General features: G+C 47.3%; 1 protein-coding gene across 1 annotated transcript in view; it reads left to right on the forward strand.

Annotated features, from left to right (window-relative positions):
- Nucleotides 1–539: 539 nt before the first annotated feature.
- Nucleotides 540–12311, forward strand: part of LOC128696585 (protein O-mannosyl-transferase Tmtc3) — a 450963-nt gene continuing 439191 nt past the window's right edge. Inside the window, exon 1 of the mRNA XM_070094627.1 lies at nucleotides 540–902. Within this exon, the coding sequence (XP_069950728.1) occupies nucleotides 540–902 (363 nt within the window). The remainder of the gene's footprint in view (nucleotides 903–12311) is intronic.

Genomic DNA, 12311 nt, shown 5'->3' on the forward strand with positions numbered 1-12311 from the left:
GGGCCAGGCTTGTCTAGTGCTTGCTGGTCAACCAAGCTGTTGCTGCTGGCCAACCAAGCTGTTGCTGCTGGCGGCTCGGTATCCCACATAAGCGGGATAGGTCATCTGGATATGGGAAAGTAACTCCAGCTCTGCCGAAAAGTAACTTTTTAAGCTGCTGTAGCTACTGAACCCAACGTAGCAGGAGCAGGGAGGTAGGAGTGAGAATATTGTTCAGTAATATCAGTAGTGTCCAGCTAGCCTGGGTTGCAGGAGTGGTTGCAAGAGTTGCAGGAGGGTTGCAGTAAGGGGCTGCAGGAGGGTTGCAGGATTGGCTGGAAGAGTTGCAGGACGGGGTTGGTTGCAGTAGTTGCAGGAGGGGATGCAGGAAGAGTTGCAGGAGTTGCAAGAGTGTGTGTAGTTGCAGAAGGGTAGAAGACTCGCTACACACGGTGGCCAGCGATTTTTTTTTCTAGTTTTCCAACCATGAATATTTGATGTGCGCCAAATTTCCAATGCAATAGTCCATTTCGACTTTCTTATCAGCAGCGAAACGTTTGATGTTCCTTTCGTCTTGTGCAGTTCCCTCAGACTCCGAGATCCAACGGACAAGTAATTGGTTTACAGGAAATGTGGAAAATGTGTGGGTCATGGCTCTTGGTCAGGATGTGGAGGTGGATGATGATAGGAAAGTGGAGGGAGGGGAGGTGGATGATGATGGGAAAGTGGAAGGAGGGGAGGTGGATGATGATGGGAAAGTGGAGGGAGGGGAGGTGGATGATGATGGGAAAGTGGAGGGAGGGGAGGTGGATGATGATGGGAAAGTGGAAGGACGGGAGGTGGATGATGATGGGAAAGTGGAGGGAGGGGAGGTGGATGATGATGGGAAAGTGGAAGGAGGGGAGGTGGATGATGATGGGAAAGTGGAAGGAGGGGAGGTGCATGATGGGAAAGTGGAGGGAGGGGAGGTGGATGATGATGGGAAAGTGGAAGGAGGGGAGGTGCATGATGGGAAAGTGGAGGGAGGGGAGGTGGATGATGATGGGAAAGTGGAAGGAGGGGAGGTGGATGATGGGAAAGTGGAAGGAGGGGAGGTGCATGATGGGAAAGTGGAGGGAGGGGAGGTGGATGATGATGGGAAAGTGGAAGGAGGGGAGGTGGATGATGATGGGAAAGTGGAAGGAGGGGAGGTGCATGATGGGAAAGTGGAGGGAGGGGAGGTGGATGATGATGGGAAAGTGGAGGGAGGGGAGGTGGATGATGATGGGAAAGTGGAAGGAGGGGAGGTGGATGATGATGGGAAAGTGGAAGGAGGGGAGGTGGATGATGATGGGAAAGTGGAAGGAGGGGAGGTGCATGATGGGAAAGTGGAAGGAGGGGAGGTGCATGATGGGAAAGTGGAAGGAGGGGAGGTGGATGATGGGAAAGTGGAAGGAGGGGAGGTGCATGATGGGAAAGTGGAAGGAGGGGAGGTGCATGATGGGAAAGTGGAAGGAGGGGAGGTGCATGATGGGAAAGTGGAAGGAGGGGAGGTGGATGATGGGAAAGTGGAAGGAGGGGAGGTGGATGATGGGAAAGTGGAAGGAGGGGAGGTGGATGATGGGAAAGTGGAAGGAGGGGAGGTGGATGATAATATTTGAGGAGGATGTGGTGGTGTATGATAAGAATGGAAGAGAAAGTGGGTGATGATACAGGAGAAGAGGCGGATAATGATAATGACAGAGGAGGAGGAGGAGGTGGTGAATAATACTGGAGAAGAAATAGAATTAGGAGGATAAGACAATGAACGCAAATAATGAAGAACGTGGAGGGGGACAAGGATGGTGATAATCAAATGGAAGGATTAATGATGGAGTAGGATGCGGTGATGGTTATTAACCCATAACAACCCAGCAAAGCCAAGTAGAATGATTGATTTACGCTGGTGTTCTTCACTAGTTCACAACCCGCAACATTCCACTAACATCCAGGTACCTAACTTCTGCCACAGGTGACAAGGGGTCAGCAGGTGTAAGAACGCCTGCCACTTACGTCTCAGTCCGGAAATCGAAATTTGGTCTCTTCGGCTGTTACCGGGAGGTTATCTTCATTACCTTGCAGTAACAGCCAGTGAGACAGCGACCATCCAGGGATGTACTGTCGTTCTATAACGCGTGTGAGATGGAAGCCAGGTAGATAATTTACACTCTGGCAGGACTGCTATCCCTGTTCTTTCTGTCTTGTGAATAATTAAAATTGACAGACTTATTTACATTCTCTCTATAGTTTATAGCCGTATGACCCACACGGGTTTAGTGCTTCACATTAATATAATATTATTATTATTATTATTAACGATTTGTAGGTAAGGCGGAGCCAGTTGTAAATTACAGGGTGAGGATAAAGAGCTCTCACCCACTATCCCGCCCACAGGGTGTGGGTGGTGAGGATACAAGGCTCTCACTTACTGTCACGCCCACACGGTGTGTGGTGAGGATACAGAGCTCCCACCCATTGTCCCGCCCACAGGGTGTGGGTGGTGAGGATAGAGAGCTCCCGCCCACAGGGTGTGGGTGGTGAGGATGCAGAGCTCCCACCCACTGTCCCGCCCACAGGGTGTGGTTAGTGAGGATAAAGAGCTCCCGCCCACACGGTGTGGGTGGTGAGGATACAGAGCTACCACCTACTGTCCCGCCCACAGGGTGTAGGTGGTGAGGATACAGCTCCCACCCACTGTCCCGCCCACAGAGTGTTGGTGGTGGTGTTACGGAGCTCCCACCCACTGTCCCGCTCACAGGGTGTGGGTGGTGAGGATAAATAGCTCCCGCCCACAGGGTGTGGGTGGTGAGGATCGAGAGTTCCCGCCCACATGGTGTGGGTGGTGAGGATACAGAGCTCCCACCCACTGTCCCGCCCAATAGGTGTGGGTGGTGAGGATACATAGCTCCCACCCACAGAGTGTGGGTGGTGAAGATGCAGATCTCCCACCCACTATCCCGCCCACAGTGTGGGTGGTGGGGATACAGAGCTCCCACCCACTATCCCGCCCACAGTGTGGGTGGTGAGGATACAGAGCTCCCACGCACACACAGTCCCGCCCACAGTGTGGGTGGTGGGGATACAGAGCTCCCACCCATTGTCCCGCCCACAGGGTGTGGGTGGTGAGGATATAGAGCTCCCGCCCACAGGGTGTGGGTGGTGAGGATATAGAGCTCCCGCCCACAGGGTGTGGGTGGCGAGGATACAGAGCTCCCACCCACTGTCCCACCCACAGTGCGGGTGGTGATGCAGAGCTCCCACCCACTATCCCGCCCACAGGGTGTGGGTGGTGAGGATACAGAGCTCCCGCCCACAGGGTGTGGGTGGTGAGGATACAGAGCTCCCACCCACAGGGTGTGGGTGGTGAGGATACAGAGCTCCCGCCCACAGGGTGTGGGTGGTGAGGATACAGAGCTCCCACCCACAGGGTGTGGGTGGTGAGGATACAGAGCTCCCGCCCACAGGGTGTGGGTGGTGAGGATACAGAGCTCCCACCCACAGGGTGTGGGTGGTGAGGATACAGAGCTCCCGCCCACAGGGTGTGGGTGGTGAGGATACAGAGCTCCCGCCCACAGGGTGTGGGTGGTGAGGATACTGAGCTCCCACCCACAGGGTGTGGGTAGTGAGGATAGAGCTCCCACCCACTGTCCCGCCCACAGGGTGATTGCTCTAATGTTGTGTCTACCTCTCACTTGCACATATGACTGCTTAATAAAACAGCAAAGATATGAACAGCTTCCAACCACCTTGTTTTGTTCTAATGATCCCCGCTCAAATATATATATATATATATATATATATATATATATATATATATATATATATATATATATATATATATATATATATAAATATATATATATATATATAAATATCTCTGGCTGAAGGAGACTCGAACCTACGAACCTTAGGATCAGTGTTTGTGTATATTTCGCCTGCTCTCGCGAATTCCTTGCATTGTTAAAATCTCTAGTAAGGCTGATGCATGCAGGGGATGAGATGAAAAGCTGTAAGCCTTCTCCCTGAAAGCTGGCTGCCTTGGATCAAACGTGTAGCGCAAGCTACACGCCAAGGTATTGTCCAGTGTGGGTAGATTGGTAAAGCACTGCGTACCTTGTCCTAAGGTTCGTAGGTTCGAGTCTCCTTCAGCCAGAGATCAGTGTTTGTGTATATTTCGCCTGCTCTTGCGAATTCCTTACATGCATGCATATATATATATATATATATATATATATATATATATATATATATATATATATATATATATATATATATATATATATATATATATATATATATATATATATATATATATATATATATATATATATATATATATATATATATATATATACACACAAAACAAAACAACCACTGTGAAAGAATAGAGAATTCCAAACGCAGTAATCGCGAACAAGTGATACAAGATGCAAAACAACCACGGGCAGAGTTGAATGATAGTTCTAGGCCTTTCGTGTTGCAGTCTACCCATCAGGAGCTTGCAGTGTTGCAAAAAGAGGAGTAAGTCCAAACAAGTTGCTTAGACTTCCTCTTCCTTTCCGCAACATTGCAAGTTCCTGATGTGTTGATTGCAACAAGAAAGGCCTAGAGTTATCATTTGAGTTGATGAGGAGAATTCAGTCGGACGAAGACCAGGCAGAACTACAAAGGAATCTGGACAGGCTGCAGACCTGGTCCACAAACGGGCTCCTGGAGTTCAGCCCCACCAAGTGCAAAGTCATGAAGATTGGGGAAGGGCAAACAAGACCGCAAACGGAGTACAGTCTAGGGGGCCAGAGCCTACAAACCTCACTCAAGGAAATGTAACTTGGTGTGAGTATAACACCGGGAACATCTGAGGCGCACATCAACCAAATAACTGCTGCAGCATATGGGCGCCTGGCAAACCTAAGAACAGCATTCTGACATCTAAATAAGGAGTCATTCATGACCCTGTACACTGTGTAAGTTAGGCCCATATTGGAGTATGCGGCACCAGTTTGGAACCCTCACCTAGCCAAGCATGTAAGGAAACTAGAGAAAGTGTAAAGGTTTGCAACAAGACTAGTCCCGGAGCTAAGAGTTATGTCCTACGAGGAGAGGTAAAGGGAAATCGACCTTACGACACTGGAAGACAGGAGAGTTAGGGGGGATACGATAACGACATATAAAATTCTGAGAGGTATAGACACGGTGGACAAAGACAGGATGTTCCAGATAGGACACAGCAACGAAGAGTCACAGTTGGAAGTTTTTTTTTTTTTTATTCGCCGGTATTCTCCCGGCCCGGGTCTTTTCCAATAGTGGTGACCCGGCCTTGGCTCCCTATCTGGGGAGTGTCTCGAGACCTAAGTCTCCCATGGGAGGAGGTACAAGTACCCCCTCAGATGAACCATAGGGATGTTAGGAAGTATTTCTTTAGCCAGAGTTGTCAGGAAGTGGAATAGCCTGGGTAGTGATGTGGAGGCAGGATCCATACATAGCTTTAAGAAGAGGTATGATAAAGCTCACGGAGCTGGAGGAGTAACAGGGTAGTGGCCAGGAGCTGTGAGTCGACCCCCACAAGCACAATTAGGTGAGAATTAGGTGATTACACACACACACACACACACACACACACACACACACACACACACACACACACACACAGTGTTAATAGTTCTACGACTTTTCCTTGTGCTAGCAAGCGATTTATATTGTAATTTTAGAGTCGCGGTCGGCAGGAGGAGGAGGAGGATGCTGCTGCTGCTGCTGCTGCTGCGCCTGCGCCTGCGGAACCCCACTTCTCCCCGACACCTAATTTATATTCTGTAACAACTAAATTAAAATGGTGATTAATGAACAAGAGCTTAGCGGCAAATGCTCGGGATCGAAAGTAATTATCGTGTGATTCAACTTGTGGCGAGGGGAAATATGTCCTGTGAACCATCTTACGTAACACCCACAATACGGGTTATGGCATTCTGTCGACGAAGGGAGACTTTCGTCCCTGGTGAGCGAAACGTCTTCCCATAAAATGTCATAGCCCTCGCCTTCCGATGGTGTTTTATCAAGTTTTATCAAGTCACAAACAGATCTGTTTGTGACTTGTCCACTGTGTGGGCGAAACGTTGTCAATAAAGGATCACATTATACTGCATTTGTGTCTCATTTCTCCATGCTGTGAATAATGATGGCTTTTCACTACTGACACCGCTTCCCATCCCTTTTTCCTCACATGACTGGAAACCAGGAGCTAGAGCTCAGTTTCCACTGGCACAGGCAGATGAGTTGTGAGGATACAGTCACCAGCTGGACCTAAAAAGTTGTGTTGCAAAAGAAGAAAAAACTGCAGAACGAGATGTCGCTGGGACATTTCGATCCATTTCGATCAACTGAAGAGTTGTGGCAGAGGTATGACAGTGTTATTAAGGTATAATGAGTAGTTCAGGGCAATTGAAAAGGCGGAGTGTCCTTCTCTTGTGATGGTTATGTGGGCCAGCGGGCCGCCAGCAACACTAGCCTGGTTGACCAGGCAAGCTGGCCCACTACCCGGCTTCGGGAGTAGGAATAATCTCGAAAGACCTTCAATGGTCGAATGGATACGGTCTCTGAGAGACTAAACATCTCAGTAAATTACATAAACCCGCACGTTCAACCTTATTAACACACCTGTCAGTGAATTCTACCGTTGATATACATAGTATGAATATCCCTCGTATAGGTATACACATACAGTAATTGAAATATTTATCCCTAGAACGTTTCCAGTTATTTCTGTGTGTGTCATCTAGAGAATCTGAACACATGGTAACCCTTCGCCTAATTGAAGCTAATTATTTAAAGTGTATTATTTTTCCTTACATCGTCACCCATGATCAAACTAAATGCAATGTTTATGGTCATTCTTATGGTCAGTCTTGAACACTGTGAGCCAGATTGTTCACTATTGAGAAATATAGAGATGGTATAAGTATTGTCAAAGAATATGCAGAGTTGCATCGCACAAGGGAAAACAGGACGAGAGAGACGAAGATATCATGTGAGAGTTCGACACGTGGATTAGGTAAAGAAATACTCACGTAGGCTGGTAGTACGTATAATTACAGACAAGGTGAGTAGCGCCCTTACAGCCGTATCCTAGTCTCTCTGCTCTCTCTCGTACAACTGACTGACTGGCCGCCCACAGTACCCATATGTGAGGGGGTCTTTGAATAGTGTCAGGTCAGCACAATATGAATAGACAGTGACTCAGGCAGAGACGGTTGGTCGTGAGTCAACTGGCACAGTGGTTACTGGTAACTGGTTACTACTACTGAGAAAGAACGATTTTGGATGAAGTCAGTTTTAGTGGTTATAGTGTATGGTAGTTACTATTAAAACAACCTATGTGGCATGTTAAATTATCTTATTAGTGAAAATAGAAACACAACCAAATATCGTAAATTTGCTCGTAACAGATTAAAAATATATTGTAAATTCTTATCCAAATGCACTCCTGGTATCTGTTGAGGGAGGGGGGGGGGCTAGTTCCGGGCCTTCCCTGTATTCGTATGCTTTTGTTCCATCTTCCACAGAAAGGATATGGGGTGCAGAAATAAACTAGCTCCTTCTGCAGGAAAAAAAAATACCGTAGATCCAAGACTCGTCACCGGTGTTCTAGAGAGCACACAACATGGATGGGAGGCAGCGCCGTCAGCATTTGCTTTCCTGGAGAAGTGAATGGATACCAGCCTTCACTTGCTGTAATTGTCCTCTGAGTGACGTTCAAAGTTTTAACTTAAGGTTGACGGTCCCAGAGTTAGGGTGGTGTTTGTCTGCGCCTGCGAGGGAGTGTGTTGGGGTTGACGGAGGGGTTGGGGGAAGACGGTGTCGGAGAGTGTGTTGGGGTTGACGGAGGGGTTGGGGGAAGATGGTGTCGGAGAGTGTGTTGGGGTTGACGGAGGGGTTGGGGGAAGATGGTGTCGGAGAGTGTGTTGGGGTTGACGGAGGGGATGGGGGAAGATGGTGTCGGAGAGTGTGTTGGGGTTGACGGAGGGGATGGGGGAAGATGGTGTCGGAGAGTGTGTTGGGGTTGACGGAGGGGATGGGGGAAGATGGTGTCGGAGAGTGTGTTGGGGTTGACGGAGGGGATGGGGGAAGATGGTGTCGGAGAGTGTGTTGGGGTTGACGGAGGGGATGGGGGAAGATGGTGTAGGAGAGTGTGTTGGGGTTGACGGAGGGGATGGGGGAAGACGGTGTCGGAGAGTGTGTTGGGGTTGACGGAGGGGATGGGGGAAGACGGTGTCGGAGAGTGTATTGGGATTGACGGAGGGGATGGGGGAAGATGGTGTCGGAGAGTGTGTTGGGTTTGACGGAGGGGATGGGGGAAGATGGTGTCGGAGAGTGTGTTGGGGTTGACGGAGGGGATGGGGGAAGACGGTGTCGGAGAGTGTGTTGGGGTTGACGGAGGGGATGGGGGAAGACGGTGTCGGAGAGTGTGTTGGGATTGACGGAGGGGATGGGGGAAGACGGTGTCGGAGAGTGTGTTGGGGTTGACGGAGGGGATGGGGGAAGATGGTGTCGGAGAGTGTGTTGGGGTTGACGGAGGGGATGGGGGAAGATGGTGTCGGAGAGTGTGTTGGGGTTGACGGAGGGGATGGGGGAAGATGGTGTCGGAGTGTGTGTTGGGGTTGACGGAGGGGATGGGGGAAGACGGTGTCGGAGAGTGTGTTGGGGTTGACGGTGGGGATGGGGGAAGATGGTGTCGGAGAGTGTGTTGGGGTTGACGGAGGGGATGGGGGAAGATGGTGTCGGAGAGTGTGTTGGGGTTGACGGAGGGGATGGGGGAAGATGGTGTCGGAGAGTGTGTTGGGGTTGACGGAGGGGATGGGGGAAGATGGTGTCGGAGAGTGTGTTGGGGTTAATGTGGAGTGTTGAGGAAAAGTCGAATAAAGGCTAGTTTTGATAGTGTATTTGTAGAAAAGATTAGTTCTGCTAGTATCTTCGTATTAAAGGCTAGTCCTGCTAGAAACTTTCGCAATACAGGCTAGTTATGTGCGGGTTATTTGTATATCGTTCCAGTCACGGTATTGTGCCCTTTTTTGTTATTTATTGTTAGTTATACTGGTATCTTTGTGTATATTCCTGTCTACAATATCTCTTTCAACCAACTCGTCTGTTTCCTCCTGCCAGCCACCCTGAGAGATCTCCGGAGGAAAGATTGCAACTCCACCACCTCCTTTCCTGAGGTACCAGGTTCACTTCTGCCAAGAAGTGAACCTGGTACCTCAGGAAAGGTACCTCCTTACCGTCTCTTTAAGATGCGATTCGTTTCCAGTTTGAATAGTAACACTGGTTAAAAATTATCATTATGATTAGCAGTCAATGTTCATTCATAAAGCCTTGAAGATGGAATATGGTGATAAACGTGAGATGATAAAAAGATTTGTTAACAGTTTTATTAAGTGTTAATAGCATTTAATCAACATTAGTAATGTTAAGTTAACCTTGATAGTATTTGATTAATCTTAATAGTGTTTCACCAACCTTACTAATAATAATAATAATATACTACAAGTGCGTGTACATGGTATACAGGCCTAGCTAACGTCAATGACATACTACTATATAGAAAGCCCCTTGCTATGCTGAGCATTTCGGGCAAATTAGGTCAGTGTCCCAGGATGCGACCCACACCGGTCGAGTAACACCCAGGTACCCATTTACTGATGGGTGAACATAAACAACAGGTGTAAAGAAACACGCCCAGTGTTTCTACCCTTTCTGGGAATCGAACCCAGACCCAGCGTTTAATCAACCTTAGTAGCGTTTAGTCACCTTAACTTTAACACTGTAACTGCAGTTAACATTAACACTGCAACTGCAGTTAACATTAACACTGCAACTGCAGTTAACATTGGTAGATCAAAGAGCAAACGAGGCCCCGTGGGCGACGGTCTGGTATTGACACATGATCGGGTATGTTGTTTTTGTCTTGTCTCGCCAATTAAAATTATTCTTTTGGCCAGTAAAAAGAAAACGTTAATGCTTTCCACTGGAATGTTTAATGTCTATTTGAAACGCTACATCAGGTTCCTGACTGTCTACACAAATATCCCGCACATAGAAGCTTACGACGTTTCGGTCTGACGTGTCGGACCGAAACTTCGTAAGCTTTTCTCTCCTATGTGCTGGTTATTTGGGTATTGCAGTAATGTTGGTAGAATTACCGACAGTATGTTAGGTAAAAGAACACTAGTGCAACTAATGTGACATTTTGTCGTGGCAGCGTTTCGCCCTCCAGGAGCTTTGTCAAGCCGTTCCTGTCACGGTATTGTGCCTTTTTGTTCTTAGTGCCAGGCTGGCACGTACTGCCGACTGGTATGGTAGATAGGCACTTGGTGTAGAGAATGATCTTCTTTATAGACTTTCACTGTCTAGAGCGAAACGTAGGAATTCGAAACGTCTTTCTATGAGGTTCTCTAATTATCCGAATGAAGGTTCAGCTTTTAAGTGTTTAATTAGCATGTGAAGAAGCGATGGGGAATCGTGGTTCTTCTGTCGCAAATCTATGGATTGATACATTTGCAAGTGTAGTTCTGCAGAGCCTCTTCAAGTGTTCTAGGACTATCTCCCTCATTAGTTGGCTGGATGGTGTACTTGAAAGTGCCGTGGGTGTGCGGGTTATACTGTGTTACCTACAAAAACACTACAGAAATACCCTAATACTGGAAGTATTGCTTGATTGATACGTGATAATCTTGGATGGCAAGTATAATGTTTGTCAGGAAACGGGTAAAAGTGTTTCCTGACGCGGGTGTTAGTCATATGATAACCCACAGCTGGAGCTTTTGATCATCTGACCGAGGACTTCCGCTGGCTTATTGGTCCACCTCTTTTAAAATCATGGTTATGATAATAACGATGATCTTGGAGTTTGATTACAGTTTGTTGCATAATGATGAATAGAATGACGACTGGGATAGAAAGAATGATGACTGAAATAGAGAGAATGATGACTAGAATAGAGAGAATGATGACTGGAATAGAATGATGACTGAACTAGAGAGAATGATAACCGGAATAGTTACATCAGTCAAGAGGCCTAATCGTAGACTAGGCCGCGGAGAATGATTACCAAGCGACAGCATTAACAGGCAAAACAGGCAGCCAGAAAAAAAAAAAAAAACTTTGGTCCCCTGATACATAACACACAACCTTGGTAAACATGACACGTGATGTACAGCGATGAACTGTTAGATGACTTTGATACTTGGAAAGATGTGTACAAAAGTAGACAGCAGCCGTCGAGGCAAGGACTGCCACCCACCCATAAGAGTGTGACTTGGAAATCTCCTGAACATTTTGCATTCCAACAAGACAGAAAGTTATGCTCACCAATACGTGAAGACGTTTTCGAGTACGTAAAGACGTCTTCAAGGGTTTGCGAAGATATCTTTTAGACAATGGCTGATATTGTTTTCCTATGTATGTGTTTACCTTCTGACTCCGTATATCATAGTGGCTAGGGGGTAAACTGCCTTTCTTGTGATTACAGGACGGAGGTTCGAGCCTTCACCACACTTTATATCAAAAAATAAGGTTTAGGAAACGAGCTTTGTCTCCACGATCTCTTCCGTGGGATATGTGGGCCAGCGGGCCGCCAGCAGCAACAACCTGGTTGACCAGACAAGCACCAGAATAGCCTGGTCCCAGGCCACAGTGCGGGAGTAGGGATGCTCTGGAAACCGGCCCCAGGTATATCACAGGCTACAGCCGTGGGTAGCAAGGTTCGTAAGAGGTCCGTGAATCTCAAATTCGTGAGAGTGAAGCTGCAGAACGTGAGAAGGTGAGCAGGTGGATGAATGAGGCAGCTGGCCATCTCACTAGCGGAAAGTGATGGAACATTCGCTTCAATTTTTTCTCGCTCTTGAAATAGCGAATGAAGCGAATGATCGTGAGAATGGTGGATGATCGTAAAAAAAGATGATGATGAAGGGAGTATAAGAAATTAAACTAGGGATGGAATAATTGATAAAAGGAATAGTGATTGATGAGAGTAAGAGATGGAATGATGACAAGAATCAAGACACTGACGACAATATTAAATAGAATAATAGCAGGAATAGATATAAGGATGATAGAAATAGAATGACAGGAACAGACAGAACGACAAGAATGGACACAATGATATCGTTAATAGGTAGAATATTGACTGGAATAGAGTGATTACAGGAATAGTATGAGAAATCAATAGAATGATAACAGGAAAGGAGAGATCTGTGACTAACAAATAGATTGGAGAGAATGATGACTGGAATCGACAGAATAACGACTGAAATGGAGAGAACGAC

The sequence above is a fragment of the Cherax quadricarinatus genome, chromosome 47 (genome assembly GCF_038502225.1).
Source record: "Cherax quadricarinatus isolate ZL_2023a chromosome 47, ASM3850222v1, whole genome shotgun sequence".
NCBI lineage: Eukaryota > Metazoa > Arthropoda > Malacostraca > Decapoda > Parastacidae > Cherax > Cherax quadricarinatus.